The following is a 19,454-nucleotide window of genomic DNA, read 5'->3' as shown; positions in this document are numbered from 1 at the left end:
TGTGTGTGTGTGTGTCTGTGTGTGTGTGCGTGCGTGCGTGCGTGCGTGCGTGCGTGCGTGCGTGCGTGCGTGCGTGCGTGCGTGCGTGCACGTGTGTGCGTGCGTGCGTGCAACTTTTAGTAAATATTCAGACATGCATTTGGTTAGGTTAGGTTTAGACTCCATTTTCATTGTATTACGTTACTAAATATGCTGTAATTGTGTTCTAATCTGTATTTTTAATCTTTACTCTACACTACAGATCAACCAGTGTGTGAGTACCAGTTTCAATATTACACAATATACATATTAAATGTACATGTTTTAATCCATTTACTTATATTTCATACTGGAGGTATGATTATCTCCTGCCAGAACATGAGTGTGTTCGGAATCTACACCAGCCAAGGGGTCTGATGTTGAAAATACAAATAAATATGCTGGTTTACATTCCTCTGTCTACAGATTAATATTTCTCAATGTTTATTGTTTTGTGCAGGTTCATACACAGTTCAACCAGAGAAGTTTGGCTTTAGGATCAACATCACCATCAGCCATAACTATGCCACAAATCGGATTAAAGCCAACTCCATCAGTGTAACACTGACTGAAGCTAACTCTACCATCAGTCATAACTACACTGAAACTCTGAGTGAAGCTGACTCTGTAAAAAACATCTCATTAAATTCCAGTACAATATTCCATAAGGTTTACCTGAAGCCTTGTACCCGCTATGATCATAATGTGATTATGACTACGGCTATTGATAATAACAGCACAGTCAGACGTTGTGAACTCTGTGGAAATAATCCTACAATGACAAATAAAATGGGTATGTTTAAAAAGAAATACCATTCATATGCACGTATATCTACAGTATAGAGGGTATGCGCGTGACATCATCATCATACCCGGAAGTTTTGCGGGAACGCCTACTGAGTGGCAAAAAAGACATACATCCAAACAGAAAAGTCCTATCTGATTGCATTAAACGACGATTAATGCCACTCGATTTGCCATTCATTTTATGCATGCGCATTCCCTCTATATATCTGTATCTACAGTAGTATATACTATATACAGATACACTACAGTATATAATGAAATATGTATTTATTGACAAGAATGCTCTGCCAACATTTTTGCATTTCAGAACAAAACGACATTAAACAAGTCCAATGCAATACCCCTGGACGTCTTTGCTATCAGAGTGATTGGGATATGAGCAGCGTGTCAATCGGAAATGATACTCTGGACAAACTCCAGTCATGCACAGGAGACAAGAATAATCAGACTGTGTTCTGTAGCAATAACACATTCAATGTCAATTACAATGACATATGCTCCAATGTTTCTGTAAATATCAGTGTAAAAGACTGTACAGACTCTACATTCAGCCTAACTCAATATATCACTTCAGGTAATGTATACTGTTAAGGTAATTCTGTTTCTCACAATTAAAAAAGCAACTCCTGTCCAAATATAATCAGATAGGATAAAGTGCTCTTTCTCTAACATTCTTTCAACAGATTTCTTAAATTCTCTTAAAAGTAAAATCACACTGAAACCTCCTGATAGATTTCCTGCTGAAATACAATGGACAAATAAACCGCCACAATGTAATGATACTTTCACCATTGAATCCACCTGTCAGGGTAAGTGATTGTGATGTTCCATTGTGTAAAACTTGATTGAAGGGACTCTTGTTTGAAATGGCTGTCCATGCAGTAATGATGACAGCAAAAGTGATCTCCCCAAATTGAAGTAAGGCTATTAATTACACATGCATAGGTGGAGCATTTCTAACTGTGTCATAATTATGTCTTTACCCTCAGAACATAATGAATCCATGAAATTGTCTGACCTGAAGCCCTACACAAATTACACTTGTAATGTTACAATCAAGTACAACAGCAGTACAATAGTTAAGACAGTTCCAGTTCCTAGCATTGATTGTGGTGAGTCGATATGATAATCTAGTAAAATGTCATTGTATGCTGTTTTATGAAGTCCAATGAATGAATACAGAATATCAGCTGAACTTGACAGATCTGTTATATTCCATTTTCAACAGATGTTAACATGTCAAACGAACCGGTAAAAACAACCAATCACTCCTTTGAGATCAGCTTCAAAGCCATCAGCAAGAAATGTCCAAATTTCACTCAGTCTCTCTTTTCATACAACTGTAATTACGCAAATGGAACACACATGGAGCACGGTACATTATGTCTGTCTTAATTCCAGCCTCATTTAGTCTTCTTTGTAGCTGTATAAATGTAATTTTCACTCTAATGATGTCCAACTCTTGCCAAGCCTGCTTTTCAAATATTAGACTATTTCAGGTTTTTACGTTTCATGTAATTTCTTATCTATCTTATCTATTTTATTTTCTACCAGAACACAAATGTGAGTGGCTAAATTTGAAGCCTTACACTCGTTATAACTGGACAGTAGAAGTCACCTACAAGAACAATACAGTTAACCGAACAGCAGGGCAAACACTAACAGCTGAAGGACGTAAGTAACCCACTACATATTTAGATACTGATTCTTTATTGAGAAATGTATTTTTATGCGTGCTTCTCAACAAGAGACAGAATTTTACAGTTTACACAGGTGGATGTCAAAATACTAGGTATTGTAGTGCCATCATATCATATGTGTACAAGCCGTCTACGCCAGGCTGGAGTGGCCAGGGCGGGGGATTATGTTTTCTGAGGGGCTTTCATAGAGCGCACATCCAAATCCACTTTCACTTCTGCCCGTACTGTAAGAGGCCCCACAACCAAGAACAGTTGCACCATCTGTCGTACAAACTCTTTCTCTTCATGCCCCGATGCTGCAACCCACTCACACAGCCCTAGGTTATAGCAACCCCGCCTTGCGGAGATGCAGACTAAATCGCACTGTTCTAGTTCAGTCAGACAACTCACGAATAGATTTACCAATATTTATTACAGAATGAGTAATGAGTGTGCATATGATATTTGACTTGGCGTTCGGCTCTGCTGGATTTTCTCCCTGCTCGGCACGATTAAGCACCAACATAAAACATTAAGAGCAGGGAGATAGATATACAATAAAACCCCCCATGGGGAGCATAAATAGCAGAGCCCACCGGTGGTGCTGGGGTGGTGGTGGGAGAAAACATCACATACAACCAGGAACCATGTGCAGAGGAAGGCAGGAAGAGCATGCAGTCTAGTGAGCTTAAGTAGCCCGCCCAATTGGTCAGCTGACTGCCGCATCGGCGAATGACGTGTGGGACTTGCACACACTAACGGCCGGGCTCCACCGGATGCGTCAGCGTCGCGTCAGTGTCACGTCTCCGTCACCGTCAGGGAATGTTCCCTTTTTAATCAATGAAGGGTGGCTCCACTGCCCGCGTTGCGTTGCGTTGACGGAGACGCGACGCGTGCATTCAAATTGAACCGGTGCGTTTTTTGACGCACGCGACGGAGACGCAACGCGTCCGGTGGAGCCCTGGCGTTACACCAGGGCTCCACCGGGCGCGTCAGCGTCAGCGTCGCGTCTCCGTCACCGTCAGGGAATGTTCCCTTTTTAATCAATGAAGGGTGGCTCCACTGCCCGCGTTGACGGAGACGCGACGCGTGCATTAAAATTGAACCGGTGCGTTTTTTGACGCACGCGACGGAGACGCAACGCGTCCGGTGGAGCCCTGGCGTTATACACCCACATAGTAATGCAGCATGTTAACCCCTTGAGTATAGTATGCGCCTTGAGCATGGCATGAACCCCCTCGAGTATGTCTGAATGAACTAACTAACAAGCTACGTCTCATTTATTGTTCCATTATGAGTCGATGTGTGATTAAACACAGAGAACCAAGAATGAAAATGATGTAAATGTTTTAATTCCTCCCCATACTGTATCTCACAGAACCGTCTACCCCTGAGCTACTGCAAGTGTTTTATCCAGAGAATAACGCAATTATAGTAAAGTGTCATATTAAGGATGAGGATTGGAATGGACCGAAGGGAAACTTTACTGTGTGCCTTTATAGAGGAGATCAGTGGATGGAAGAAAAAACTCATAAGATGTGCAATTTTGAATTCAGGGATTTGAGCTACACAACAAGCTACACCGTGGAGGTACAGGATGCATGCACTATTCTTGTTCAAATAATTAAAGTGCCTCACATTTCAAGAAATGCCGTGACTCCAGATAAAGGCATGTCCTTTCTTGCCAGGTGTTTGCTCACAATGGAAAACATGGAGGCAGCTCCATAAAGAAGCAAATTTCCACTCTGTGTATGTGCTTTCACTTTCTAAATGTTTTTGTCATGTGAAATTTCTCACATTGCCACATTCATTTCACGGCACAGCTTATATTAGATATTGTTCTTTAAATGTAAGTCTAGAATAACAGTTTTTTATATTTTTATGCCATGTCTTGTAGACAATAAAAAAGCCCTCATTGGATTCCTGGTGTTCTTCACCATCCTTATATCTGCTGCCATGCTCTTTTATTGCTACAAGATCTACACTCGGAGGTGTTGGAATTCCCAGTAAGTATTCACATCTTTTCTTTAACAAGTCAGACCCCCACGTTACTTGAGCTTTACCCTGATGGAATTGACTGTTGAAATGATAGAATCCAGAACCACAATGTTGCCAGTCAATATTTCTCACCGAAGAAGTTTATGGAAAGTTAATTGCATTCTGTAATTCGCCTGTCAAAGGTCAAACACTACATGACCGTATTCAGTATAGGCTTTAATGAACCACTCTATTATATCCCTTACTCCAGTGGTTCCCAAACTGGGGGTCAGGATCCCAAATTATTTTGGGGGTCCTCAGATGATTGTTTATCACATAATCAACAGTAAACAAACCAACATACAGTACAAGTGTATGGGTATCTGCACATTTCTAAAGTAAACTTACAATCTAATGACTTGTAATGTTAAATGTTTTAATACCAAATTGGCCAAATTGCCAAATATTCTGTATATAAAGAGGCAATTTTCACAATATTTATCTGTGGAACCGAGTCAAACTAAATATAATGCCTACAATCCAAGTGCTAGTCAGGGTGGGGAGTCCCCAGTTCAAATCATTATTTTGGGAGGTCGTGGCCTGAAAAGTTTGGGAAACCTTGCCCTAGACTGCAAACTAACCGAACTGTACTGTTTGCTCCACAGTGAGCTCTTAGATAGTGTGGAGCTGCATCAATACTTACTCATTCGCGGTGGAGAAGAGGTCGTTGAGTAGGTAAAATCCAACGACATATCAGCAGACCACAGTCCAGCACATCAGACTGCAGGGTAGCCTGTCAGATGTGATGGTCCCCAAGGAACCGTGCTGTCTTCTTTCTTGTTCACCGTATATCTCCAAATTCTGCTTCAACTTGGGAACGTGCCACTCTGAAGACTCCTCTGTTGTCTTTTTTAAATGTATTGTTATTGACTGAGTAGTATATAATCGGATCACATCATTTATTTTTTACACGTTACGTAATTATTATTTCTTCACCCCTTCTTCGCCCTTGAGCTGAGCATCAACCTGCTCCTGTGGTGAGCTATCAGCAGATTCAGCAGTTTACATTATCAATAGGCCACAAGAAGACATCAACCTTCAGCAGCAGGCAAAAATGTTAAATCTAATCACTGTTGGGCAGAAAACCTGCACTGTATGTGTTCCAATACATCCAATATATTTATTCATTGTTATTGTACATGTTTTAAGTAATAATGTTCTAAATGTTTGTACATAACAGGAGAAATCACCTGAAATCTGAAACGATTGATTTAACAAATGTATTGTATAAACAATCAAGACCTAAGAATAACTCTGCATTCTCTTAACATGAGGATACTTGAGTATCCCAGCAAACCTTCGGAGATCATGCTGGATTCTTAATGATCCATGTTCACTATAACAGAAAGCCACTGAAGGTGGTATGGCCATAAGCGTCTTCCCAAACGTCCGCATTGACAGCCATGTGCACATACACCTGATCATCTTGCTGCAACTGCAGGGTGACTCCATTGCCACCATTACGAGCCCCTTCAGATCCAGTGGAGTGGTCAGAGGTGATAGCCATACGTTGACCGTTCTTGTAAAGGTAGAGTGTAGCATCCAGTTTCTTCCCAGTGTGATAGAAGAATGTGAAGAAGTACACGCCAGCTACAGGTGCTGTGAATATACCTGTTGATGCAAGAGATTGTTAGCCTTGGATTTACGCCTGTTGACATATTTTGGGTTTGGTGACCGATGATATGTGAAGTATGTTATTTACGGCCAGCCGTATTTGATTCTGTATTAGTATAATTATTTCTTATTTAGATTCATTATATTATAGTATTTGTGTTTTGCTTTTGTATTTCAGTGGCAAAGCCATAATTGAAATTTTGGGTGGGCCTGAATCCGATTGAGTGTGTGTTAATTTAGTTGTTTTCTGTTAAGGTTAGGCATCTTCAGTTTACTGTATATATTTTTGTAACTTTTTACTAATTTTGGTGTATTCAGTTTTAAATTCCTTGTCCTTCGAATTATTATGTTGCAACCTTTTACCCCTAGACAAAGAGTCGTAACAACATATCTCACAACATATCAACATTAGGAAGCAGAGAATTTCCGTTTTCTTTTATTGGATCACATTTTTCCCTCACAATACTATCTATTGACTGATGCTTGCAATGTTATCCAAATAGGATAGAGTCCTATCCCACTGCTATTAAAAGAGTTCAACCAGGCTGTTGGATTTATATGTAACACTGTTTTGATCCATGGCACGTGGAGGCTAACATATGATTGTTGGTAATGGATCAGTTATTTGATATTTTGTCCAAATTATAACTTTGTTGTTGTTGTTATTGTTGTTGTGCAGTAGAGGCTAAGCAACTCTATTCAAATAAATTCAATATTGACGTAAAATGGTCTGTGCCTCTCTCTATAGCCGTCAGAATTTATTACAGAAAATACAATTTGGCAAAAATGTTGGTCGCTGCTTTATGAGCTGTAGACAAGAATCTATAAACAGTTGGTTCTCAACATTGGGTTCGGGGACTACCAGTGTGTCCAAATGGACGATTACGGGTCTGTAACTCTGTAATTCTGGGTCTGGACCGTTACGGGTCATGTTGGTTCGATTTGTACACTTTCAGAGTTAAATTAACACTGAGAATATTATGGTGTAGATTGGGGTCCGAAAGATTAAAATAAAAAATGGTTTAATTTGTCCAACCTCAGATTTACAGACCCGTAAGGATCCATTAGGAACCCTGGTGGGCCCTGGGCCAGACATTGAGAAACATTGATATAAATAAATAAGTATGTTGCAGCCCTAACAGGATCTTTTACCTGTAGTTTCATTGTAGGCAAGGCCACTGTTTGTGATAACCATTCTGTAGATGAAAGTGGTGTTATTTTGCAAGGCTGCAATCGTTCCATCTCCTCCGTCGGCTGCACTGAATGCAATTGTTGGACTTTTTTCTATAACAAAGAAAACATCCATATTTTATTCTGACAAATAAATACTTGTACAATTGACACAATCAACATATTTACCACGATTATTACATCTGTGTGAGATTTGTCTAATACGGTGTAGAAGAATGTGTTTACAATTCCTGGTGGCCTGCCGTCTGATTGGCCTGGCTATCGAAAGAGAACATGGCGAGACATGGCCAAAGCATTTCCGGGGGTCAACGTTGTGTCAACGTGTGTCAACGTTTAATGTTACTTAAATAACATCAAATAAGTTAAAAGATGCTTTTGACATACTACTGTAGGTAGATATGATATCATTTTGGGTGATTACTTAGCCCATGTGGAAATTAATAATGCTGTAACTGTGATTCATATGGATTACTCCTTCTACTGTGCAGTAGAAGTGAGTGTTATAGTGACTACTACTGTAGGCCTACAGTGTGGGTGTGGTATATGTTAAATAAATAAATAAAACAAAGGTAAAATTGACAATTGTTATGGTCTGAAGCCCTGTCAGGCTGTCATGTGTGCACGTGCAAGGCATGTGTCTGAGTGTAGGCACATTCATGTGTGTTCATGTAGTATGTGGCTAGGTTGGCCTGGAAGGATATATGACTCCCGGCCTGACATTTTGACCCATCCGGCCCTTGTGTTTGCTAAACCTGAAGGTATAATACCTGTATTTTGTTTGTTCAGTTCCTCTGCTTGGCTCTCGATTTCAATGAGCCTCATTAATACGGCGGACAGCTTAGCAAGGCAGTCTGAAATCAGCACATCATTAGCACAGAGTCACTATAAATACTTGTAGAATTGTGTGAATTTTTGATCGAACATTACATACATAACAATATCCTCTCTTGTCAATTCTCAGAACAATCTCCTGTTCAAAATCACCTGCACTTTCTTCCTTCAAGTCCTCCACCTTGTTCTCACTTGCACCCAGTCTTTTTGTCTGATCTTCCACCTTGTTTTCACTGACACTCAATCTGGACATAAGGTCATCCACCTTGTCCTCAAGTCTGGCAATTAGGTCATCCACCGTGTCCTCACTGGAATGCAGTCTGCTATGAAGGGCTTCCAGGACTCTCAGTCTCTTCTCAAGGTCATCCACATCCACAGCACTCAGTCTGATCTCCAGGTCTTCCAACCTGATAGCCAGTTCTGAAGAATATCACAGAAACGTATATGTCCACAATGGATAGGCCTAATACTTTAGAATAGAGCACCGAAGTCTGACGTCAATATCAGTAGAGGGCACTAAGTCCACAGGTTTGTGTACTTTTTTTTACTTGTATTATAATACCCATAGCGGGGTCTTAAGCCCTAACCACACCAAAGGGTCACCATGCAACTCCTTGGGTCCAAACGGTTGCAAGGAGTTAACGCTAAAACCGCCTCGACCCTTTGGTGTGGTTTGGGCCATTGAATTCCATGCGTTGAATCACTAGGGTCAACGTGGGTCAATGTGGGTCAACGTGCAACAAGACATATCACACCGCAGGGACAACGCTAAAACCGCCTTGACCCTTTGGTGTGGTTAGGGCTTTAGGTCACCTCATATAAGAACTGTGTTTGAAAAATAAACAAATCATCCTGGCGGTTTCACTCATCTGGATATGAAGAATCAACTGACTGCGAGAAAACGCTAATGTTACTGTTGCCGAATTAGTTACATTTTCACTAGAAACAGACTGTATCAAATATGACTGACTGACTGACTGACTGTCGTAAAAGATACAGAGACACCTCCCTGACAATATCGCCAAGACAGTTTGTTTATTTTTGGACCACAATTTTTATGAGACAAGATGACCCCGCGGACCCCTTGGAAGTTGGAACCAGGGGATGAGCGAGTGACATCAGGACTTCGGCGCTCTATGACAATTTGTTAGAAATAGTTAATAGATCATGCCAGATACCCTTGGCTGGGTTTCCCAAACGCATATGGTGTAAGACCTGTAGTGCTGCACATGCTCAGATGCTCCTCTAGGCCGCACACAGAAGCCTGTGAACATAGACATTCCGTGCATAGATGTGGCACGCAATGATAGGCCTCAGGCCTGAGGCCTGGTATGGTAGGCCTCAGGCCTCAGGTCTACCATTCTGAAATTTAATTGAATAATATTTGGACTGCTGGACAGCTGACAGTAGGCTCTCTTTACTCTTAAAAAATAAAATAAAAAGTGGTATATATATATATATATATATATATACAGTATACTGTACATAAATATAATATATATTATATATATATATATATATATATATATATTTTTTTTTTAAGAGTAAAGAGAGCCTACTGTCAGCTGTCCAGCAGTCCAAATATTATTAAATAAAATTTCAGAATGGTAGACCTGAGGCCTAACATTGCATGGCACATCAATGCACGGAATGTCTATGTTCACAGGCTTCTGTGTGCGGCCTAGAGGAGCATCTGAGCATGTGCAGCACTACACGTCTTACACCATATGCGTTTGGGAAACCCAGCCATTGCCTTTAAGAGAAGACTGCATAAGCCATTATCCCCAGTGCAATCTTACGCTCTCTACCTCTCTGCCCATGTTAGAGCGAAATTGTATTTGTCTTGCTGCTGATAAGAACACAATATATTTGACATAAGGAATTAACAGTGACACTTTTGTGGATTACAGTAAAATTGTAACGACAATTACATTCACTTAATTCAGAAGTGCCGCCATGCCACACACTCTAAATTTGCGGCCGCACCGAGGCGCCATGACTCTAGCCTTTCATTGCCTTTCAATAAAACTATTATTTGCTAGACATAAGTATCACCTACATGTTACTGATTATATCGAATGTTATATTATTGTAATCTGTTGTTTCTTTCCTACTCAATGAATCAATAATCCTGCACACACTGAGACACAATAGCCAACATTTTCTTCATACGCTCAAGCCTTTGATTGCCTTTCAATAAAACCATATTTGATCGACACAATTATCACCCACAAGTTACTGATTAAAGAGAATTACATTATTGCAATCTGTTGTTTATTTTGTACTCAATGGATTAATACAAACTGAACTGTAATTTGGAGCGAATGGCACCACACGGCAGTGGCACAAATTGCCTTAATTGAATTGACTATAATCTTATATAAACACAATTGACACTCACTTCAGCTGATTATAGGAACATTTTAATCACAGAGAAACAAGACAAAAAGTAAGCCTAATAATATGAAACTAAATATTCACTCACCAGCAATAATAGACATATCACTGTCAATGTTACTTCGGTCCAGGTGCAGTTCCAGTTCCAGTTCGTTGCTGTCGGTCAAGTCCGACCACGACCACGCCTCATGCTTTTCATGGCCTTCATCCTGCTCTCTCACAGGTACAACACGTTGCTCTCGGTAGCCCATCTTTCCAACAACCTCTCCCTCTGTTGGACACACCACATTATCATTACTAGAAGGATTCATTGTGCATTGTTCAATGATGTTTACCCGTGGTTAATGTTTGCTGTGGCTATAACTGTCCATAGTACATAGACACTGTTTGTCATTCAAGCTGACGAAGGCCGAAGGGCCGAAACGTTCGTTGTTGCTGCTGCTGTGGGGAGAACTCTAAATAAACAAAGAATCCTAAATGGATGCTGGTATTCCTTTCTATAGACTATTGATGTCATAGTGCAGACATTATTCTTGTGGATGACTGATCATAGATTGACCACACATTAAATCCCACGGTCGAGGCAGATGGCCGCCCACCATAGAGTCTGAGTCCGCCTGATGTTTCTTACAGCTAAAGGGGGGGAGTTTTTCGTTACCACTGTCACAAAATTGCTGGCTCAGGGTGGGATCTCTGTCGGGTTTCTGCTCTACATGTAAAGTGTCTGGACACAACTTGTTGTGATTTGACACTTTTGAAATTCAAAAGTGAATTGAATGTGCCGTTATTAGACCCCGTCTCGTTTTGTCTTGATACCCCTATCACCATCCCAATTGTATTGATTGTGCATTGTGGGAGTTGCAGTCCTTCAATTCCTGGCTCACTCTAAAAGATTCACCTCTTAAACACACTGCGTCGTGTCGGGAGTTGGTGTCCAGATCGATAGTCATCACTCCGACCAGCCCTTGTCCACACAGCGAATTGGGGATGTTTATGGGGTAGCGGAGAGTCTGGTCAGCCAGCCAGCCAGCGCTACACACATCCATGCCTTCCTTCCATGCCAGGTACAACTCTCCAGTTGTCGCCAAACGGCCGCCCAGTTTGGCACACTGGTCTCCAGCTTCGTCGAAGGTGACGTTTGCACCTCCCGCGTAAAAGACCCTGCCTGGGAGGACAGAGAGGAGGGTTTAGGACTTTGGGTTAGGCTACATTTTGATACATTTATGTTCTCAGAACAGGGAGGGAAATAAGAGAGAGACTCGGCATGTGATTATAATATATATTAATATTAATATTACATTACAGTCATACTTTCTATGACTCTAATTTCTATCAATTAGTTCATCAACAGTTTAGTGCCTGAAAGACTCTAGGTACCAGGTAAACAATAAATCTAGCATCTGTCTAAATAACATTCTCTGGAACACTGGTATTGGGGTTTATATTTTTCTTTTATATAGTTTTTCATCAGTATCCTACCACAGCAGTGTCAGACAATTCTATGTTATTCTTTTTTTTAATACAAGGTAAATAGTAATTATGTACAAGAACAGTATACTTTTATTTTTATTGATGCAGACTTCATAAGTCATCATAAGTTCTCAGGTTTTTGTTTCAAAAATTTGTCTTTCTTTACCACAGATGTTACCTGTTACCTACTGTATCCACTTTGTGCCTTGTGGCACATACTGTAACCACAAATGTTAAGTATGTTGTTATGGTACAGTTGGGTGCCACCGATATTGTCCCTTATCATTTGACCCATTTAGGCCTGACCTCAAAATTTAAAAAAATACTTCTAAATCCTCCAGTTTTCTGAAATAAATATTTTCACGATTTTTCAAAAATAGCAGACCTACAAAGCTCGTAGCGCGCCACTCGGTGGCGCGCTACGAGCTTGTAGATCTGCTATTTTTCAATAGCTAAATTATAATGTTTTAAACACCAAAAGGGGTTCCCGCCCAAAATGGGTTAACTGTCCTTTTGCGCAGATCACGCAAACCTCAGCAAAAAGAAAAGGACAATATCGATGGCCTCCAACTGTAGATGCTATTTAGACAGATGCTAGGTTTATTGTTTACTTGGTTGGTGCCCTAGTGACCTTGAGGCAATAAACTGTTCTCTATGCATGCTATTTATGTGATTATTAAAGTAAGTGATGGTAAATGGTAAATGGTGCATTTATATAGCGCCTTTATCCAAGGCGCTTTACATAGATTGTGCATTACATTCACCCATTCACACACACATTCATACACCGATTGCGGCGGAAGCCATGCAAGGTACCAACCAGCACATCGGGAGCAATTTGGGGTTCAGTGTCTTGCCCAAGGACACTTCGACATGTAGACAGGAGGAGCCGGGATTCGAACCGCCGACCCATGGATCATTGGACGACCTGCTCTACCTCTTGAGCCACAGTCGCCCCATTTATATTATATTATTTGGTTAAAACAAAACAAAAATTGGTATCCTGACCTAAAAATGCAATTTCTGAGACAGGGACACTCCTGTTACTGAACAATGGCAGTATAGCAACGAGGACACAGCATTCAAAATATAGAGCTCAGCTAATGTAATACTTTTTTTTAACAAAACAAAATCACTTGTACCTGACATTTCTGCAGCAAAACAGTACACATCCCAGGTTTCATCGGGATAGCGTTCTCCATATGATCTCACTCCAGGAGATAACTCTTTGCCCACCCCCCAGTTGCAGCCATCCCGGGGTTTACGGATGGGGTAGCTGCAGTGAAGCACACAGGAATCAATTCATGAACTGACATTTTCAAGTCGATACAAGGAAATGTTAAATGTATCTTATCTATTGTGAAGGTCATATGTTGATGGTTCTGGAGAGTATCAAGGGCCTTCAGTGAGTTCCAATTGTTTCTGCTGTTGATTGAAGGCACTGCATGTCCTTCTTGTACTGTAGGTGTCTAAATAAAATTGCGTTGTGTCTGCTTTGTATGCAGTTGCAGACATAAGAGGCCTCGGACAAACTTCAACTTCTACTACATTTCCAAAGAGAAATCCCTACTGAAGGATAAAAATCACACTTGTGTGAAGTGAGGGGCGCTCTTATCATCATACATCATCATACATCATATACAGTACATCACATTCCGTGCTCAGCCAATCAAATCATCACAAATGTCATTCCGGCCAATCACAATTTGGGTCTTAATTTTTCTGTCCTCACTTTTGTCTTCAATGTTTGTGTTTACACAAACAGGGAAAGCTGGGCATAGGGAGCCCCTCAAAAATATATTTGTTGAGGAGTGAAGTGACTAGCCAAGTCTACGAGTGTGTTCAAATAAATACAAATTTTAAAATGTTCCAACTCTATTCTGATAGTAGCCATTGCTATTACAAGTGAAATAGGGTCTCATCTCTCCCAATCTGGGAACCCATTAGGCAAAACAAAGGAAAAACAACGAGAGACATCTCTCCTGCTCTTTAATAACATTTTCAGGTGGGTCACCAATTTGATCCAATCAGGAGAGAGAACCCATGTTTCCGCTTCAATTTTATAGTGTTCCAATTCCAATATCGTCTGGTTATTGATTGATTCATTACTTTTAGTAAGACAGAACTGCAAACAACACTAGTACAGTCAAACACACTCTCTCTCTCCTGATTGGATGAAATTAGGGGGGATCCATTGCATACTGGGGTTTGTGAAGTACTGGCAGAATCAGCTTTGTTTGTGTTGATTTTTTGTAGTACTGTGTTTTGAACTTGTAGATTTCCACTCTTTTTGAAACCGTTTGAAGCACATTTTTCAACATGATAATGATTATAAATTATAATGATAAAGCAAAAAATAATAATTGCAATTATCTCAAATAATTGCGACTAGGCTATTATGTAATAGTGACAGGCCATAATGACAACTATACAACCTAAACCTCTATCAAAGAGTCTATCCTATCCTGTATTAATACATCTGATGTAAATATTATCATTTTTTCTTTCTTTTTTAAGTTTGAAAAAAAAAATGCTTTAATAATGTGTAAAAGGTCTATAGAGTAATGCGCAGGTTTTACTTCATATTTTGACTTTGTGTAGTCGTCAACGACTTCGGTAAAAGTCTGTGAAACTAATTCCTACCTGACAGTCTGGTCAGACAGCCAGCCAGCATCACACTGATGGAGGCCATCATGATAAGCAGCCTCCAGCTGAGCAGGTGTAGCGACGGAAGCACTGTTCCTAATACATGCTGCCTTCGCCTCCTCAAAGGTCATGGTGTAATGACCAATGTTGTAGTGGAACACAATACCTGAGAGAGAGTGTGTGTGTGTGTGGGGGGGGGGGGGGGGGGGGGTCGGGGGTGTAAGAGAAGTGTGCATACTGATTGACATTTCCTTCTCTCAATTACTTTTGGTCTTAAAGACATTTTATAACTTAGGCAAATTGGTGGTGTACCTTGCACCCAAATGTCCACAGAGGCATGTTGTTCCTCGGCGCCATAGATCACCTCACAGCGGTACATTCCTGAGTCTTTGGACCGCACCTCTGTGATCTCCATGGTGCCGTCGGTGGGGAGCAGCAGGTAGTTGTCCATGGTCACGTGGCCTTCGTACTCTGCCGCCACAGTAACTTTGCCGTTGGACGCCGTCAGGATGAGCATGGAGTTGTTCTCGGTGATGTGGGTCCACTTGATGGTGAGGGAGGAGTGATGGGGGATGGCCTCCGACCTGTCCTGGATGTTGCACGGCACTACGACCTTACTGCCCAGCAGGGGACGGAGTTGTTTCTCCACAGGGATTCTGACACTCAGTGTGTAGATGCATTTCCTTACAACATCACACTGATAAGAACCTGTATGCGCCCGCATGTCGTGGGCAAAAGAAACCGATCGATTAGATGCAATGTAAAATTGGTCACAGTACCGACGTGTAAAAAGTCATCCCATCAAACTTTCAGATGCTAGTTTCCTCCCAGTGTGGAAGAAGAAGGTTTAGGGTGGATGTTTACTGTGATCTCTCGCTCTTGAAATATATACCGTGGTTTATGTTGTGTCAACTTGTGTGTAAACAATAATAGCGAATCTCAAAGCATTTGTCCCCCAAACGGCCAAACCCAACCTCCAGTCACCGAGGGAGCCATCCCTAGGATCACGGCTGCTTAATCACACAGCTTTATCCCCTCAAACCTAATTTCTGCTCCGCTGTGTGAAGGTGTTCCAAGCTCACAGCGGCCGCATCCACTAAGCAATGTGACCTCCTAACAGGTGCAAGAAAGTTCAACCATATTACTCCCATCCTTGCCACCATCTCTTTTATAATTAATTTTAAAATTCTACTTTTTACTTTCAAGGCTAGGTCCGGCCTTGCTCCGTCCTACCTTTCAGACTTACTTGACCCCTATGAGCCAGCCCGCAAGTTGAGATCCTCGGGAAAAGCCCTTCTCACCATAAAAACAGGCCGCAAAAAGACTATTGGCGATCGGGCCTTTGCAATCCGTGCACCCTCACTGTGGAACGCCCTGCCACTGGAGATCAGGCTTGCCGACTCAGTTCCTCGTTTTAAATCACTCTATCCTGAAGACCCATTTCTACAAAGCTGCTTTTAATCCTTTATCGTTGTGATTTCTTTGCATTTTCTTATGTATTTTTCACATCATTGTGTTTTTGTTGTTGTACTACTGCCTTTCGATGTATATGTTCTATGCTCTTGTTGTTCAGCACTTTGTGACCTTGTACTTGAAAGGTGCTATATAAATAAAGCTTTATTATTGTATGTCAGCTGTTCTCGGTACGCAATACCGCTGCGGGGTGAAGTAGTCTCGCTAGGAGTGTCTCACCAGCCAACAGACAAGAGGAGGTTGAATGAACTGATATCAGTGATCCCCAAAACAACAGGTTTGGGGATCTGTTGGGAATTGATTACATGAAACCGGCACCTGCGCGTACAGTCTCAATGTGTGTAAACAAGAGATCCATCTATGATCTTTGAGGTGGACAGGGGGTGGAGGTGTTAGTGGTAATAAATAATAGCTGGTTTATCCCCCAAGGTTGTGATTATCTTTACCGCATGATGCATCCATGTTGTACTGTAAGCAGCATAACATTTAAAGCAGCTAGCTCCCCATGTGTTTATTGTTTTAATATCTTAGATGGCCTGATAGACTCCCCATCATGTTGATAAAACTTTTTTTAATGTTTTAATGTTTATGTTTAACTTTTTATGTTTAACTAAGTAAATGTAGTCTACTTTACTTTACTTTACTTTATACCACTGGTATTTCTTTACTTCATTATGCATTTGTTTTAACCTATTGGAAAATAATCAAGTGTATTGTGTCTACAAATATTAGTGCTGTTAGATTGTGTTCTTGTATCTTCTAAACTTATTGTGGTGTCACGGTGCCCTTTGATTGATTGATGAATTTATTAACAGATTGGAGAATTACAGTACATTTCAAGCACAACTCAATACAAAACTTTTAACTGTGGACGACACCATAAAGTATTACACTTGTTTACAATAGGGCCCACCATGTTCAATTTATCATAACAATTAGACGTGCAAATATACTCTTCTATATAGCTAAAATCAGGAAATCATCATAAAGGAGGTAAAAAGGGAAAAAAACACATATACAGTGAGGGGAAAAAAAGGGGTGGGTGGGGGATTCAGGTTTTACGGGGGCCAGTTTCGAATTGCAGCCGTCCATAGGTGCCCTTTGAGAGCAATTTCATCTTAACGTGTGATTGTCACCCACTCTAATCAAGAAGTCATCAGCATTGCTGAGATTACTATTTGAACCAAAGATAATTGATTCAGTTTTTCCCAGGTGTAAAGATAGTTTGTTATCAGCGAGCCAGGTGCAGATTCTACCGAGCTCAGAGCTGAGGGCCTTTTCAACCTGCAGCCTGTTCCTGTCCGAGACCAGCAGTGCTGAGTCATCTGCGAAAAGGAACAAGTTGCAGTCACAAGCTGATGTCATGTCGTTAAGATATATTAGGTACAGTAAAGGGCAGGCCCTAGTATGCTTCCTTGTGGAACGCCACAGCTCACTGGGGCGGGGGGTGGGGGGGTTCAGTGTTCCGTTCACCTCCACCATCTGTTCTCTCCCCTCCAGGTAGGATTGGATCCAGCTCACTGATGTGCTATCAAAACCAATTGCTTTCAGCTTGTTTACCAGTATGGAGTGGTAACTCCATACTGTCAAAAGCCCTTTGGAGGTCCAGCTTGACCATGCCGCAGTATTTGCCAGCATCCACCTCTTGTTTGATGTGGTCGCTCAAATAGAGTAGGCATGTGTCAGTGGAGTGGGATGTTCTGAAGCCAGATTGGAATTCATACATTAATTATTATGTGGCAAGATACTTTTCAACCTGTTCATAGACTATATTTTCCATCACTTTCGAGATGGAGCTTAGAATAGAAACAGGGCGGTAGTTGCCAGGGTCTAATTTGCTCCCTTTCTTGTGTAGGGGGGTTACTTTGGCCAGTTTGAAGTCTTGGGGGACCTGTCCCTGTTTGATGGAGAGGTTTATTATGTGGGTGATGATTGGAGCTATAGTATATTCCTTCAATGAGGAAGTGCTGATTAAAGGCTGAACTAAATCTTGTGTAGTCCGACTTGGAGACACGCTTGGGGCTGAAGAACTGAATTTTAATTCTGTGACATCACCGAATTGAAAATCTAATTTATAAACAATTTCAGAATAAAATAACTCAAAGTATGCTAAAGTTGTTAGTCAAAAAGGGTTGAAGATTGCTGCCCATCGATCCCACTAAAGTTTCTATCTAGGTCAAAGTATGAAGAAGGAGGAAGGGTCCAAAAGTTTATGAATATGAATTAATGATAGTGGAAAAAAAATAATGTTCTTGCTTCCCACTAATAATAAATACATTTATTATAGTGAAACGACTATTTACAAACATTTTATACACATTTCAGCCTGCAGGAACTTTACAACTTCTTCAAATCACTTTTCCGCAAGAAGCATAGCCTCTTATGAACTAACCTGCATATTCTTTCATTTCCTGTTTGGTGATGTTGAGCTCCTCTTGAAGACTGGCCACCAAGTCCCTCTGCTCCTTGAATTCATTATTGCTGGCTTCCGCGTTGGCCTCTAGGATCTTCACCTTGGCTTCCAGGCTCAGCAGCATGAATTCCAGCCCTTTCAAGAGGTCAGGTGGGTCACCGCTCTCTTCCTGAACCCCAGCCTCAAACAGACAGAAGAGCAAAACAAGCAAAGTCCCACAACCCTTCATTCCAAACCAGAGTCACTCTAGATACTGTGTGCGGCCGCCTTACTCATCCACGTTATAAACAACCATCGGACACACGTCATTGTTTATCCAGCGGAAAGTTACTGCACAAGCTAAACACAAAATAAAGTCAAGGACCATCTGAGAGCTCAAACATGATAAGAGGTTGGTTGGCATGGTTCAATTTTAGTTCAAGTTTATTGTAACATCACAGGTTTACATGAGTAAATGATAGGGTGAAATAATGTATTATTTAAGATAATTATAAGAAATGTCAAAGTAAGTTGTGTGTACTTTGAATGTAGCCTACTGGCTCTGAAAAGAGTAGGTGCAAATATAACATCATTGTTATTTTATAAATTTAGTAAGGTTTCTTTTCTGGTGTGGGCCTCACTGACTTTATTTAATTTTTTAGTTTATTTGCATCAGGGACCATGTGCAAAATACATTAATCTCAAGCAAATGGACCAATCATTTGAGATAGATATTTCTTCAATAGACATAAACCGCAAATGTTTTCTGTGTGTGCTGTGCTGTGTAATGATGTATTTATTCATTATTGACCGAGTATGTGTAAATTGAATTCCGTGATAGTGCAAAGTACAGCACACCAGCATAAAGCACACAACGTGTGTCTGTGTTTGTGTGGTGG

General features: G+C 40.9%; 2 protein-coding genes across 2 annotated transcripts; one reads left to right on the top strand and one right to left on the bottom strand.

The window, feature by feature from the left end:
* Nucleotides 1–411: 411 nt before the first annotated feature.
* LOC306929187 (receptor-type tyrosine-protein phosphatase C-like) lies at nucleotides 412–5,284 on the top strand. Its single transcript, XM_079509633.1, has 10 exons — nucleotides 412–811; nucleotides 1,133–1,399; nucleotides 1,509–1,634; nucleotides 1,815–1,937; nucleotides 2,054–2,200; nucleotides 2,380–2,499; nucleotides 3,883–4,094; nucleotides 4,193–4,253; nucleotides 4,402–4,510; nucleotides 5,147–5,284. The coding sequence occupies exons 1-10, from the start codon at nucleotides 730–732 to the stop codon at nucleotides 5,214–5,216; spliced, it is 1,317 nt and encodes a 438-aa protein (XP_079365759.1). The 5' UTR covers nucleotides 412–729; the 3' UTR covers nucleotides 5,217–5,284.
* On the bottom strand, nucleotides 5,247–18,883 carry LOC306929186 (uncharacterized protein). Its single transcript, XM_079509632.1, has 10 exons — nucleotides 18,556–18,883; nucleotides 15,003–15,398; nucleotides 14,688–14,856; nucleotides 13,187–13,320; nucleotides 11,473–11,739; nucleotides 10,663–10,845; nucleotides 8,331–8,597; nucleotides 8,114–8,197; nucleotides 7,308–7,439; nucleotides 5,247–6,152 (listed from the first exon to the last, which is right to left on the bottom strand). Exons 1-10 carry the CDS (start codon nucleotides 18,803–18,805, stop codon nucleotides 5,878–5,880), a joined length of 2,157 nt encoding a protein of 718 aa, XP_079365758.1. The 5' UTR covers nucleotides 18,806–18,883; the 3' UTR covers nucleotides 5,247–5,877.
* Between the last annotated feature and the right edge of the window lie 571 nt (nucleotides 18,884–19,454).

The sequence above is a fragment of the Electrona antarctica genome (genome assembly GCF_951216825.1).
Source record: "Electrona antarctica genome assembly, chromosome: 9".
NCBI lineage: Eukaryota > Metazoa > Chordata > Actinopteri > Myctophiformes > Myctophidae > Electrona > Electrona antarctica.
This window is presented reverse-complemented; position numbering and strand designations above follow the sequence as displayed.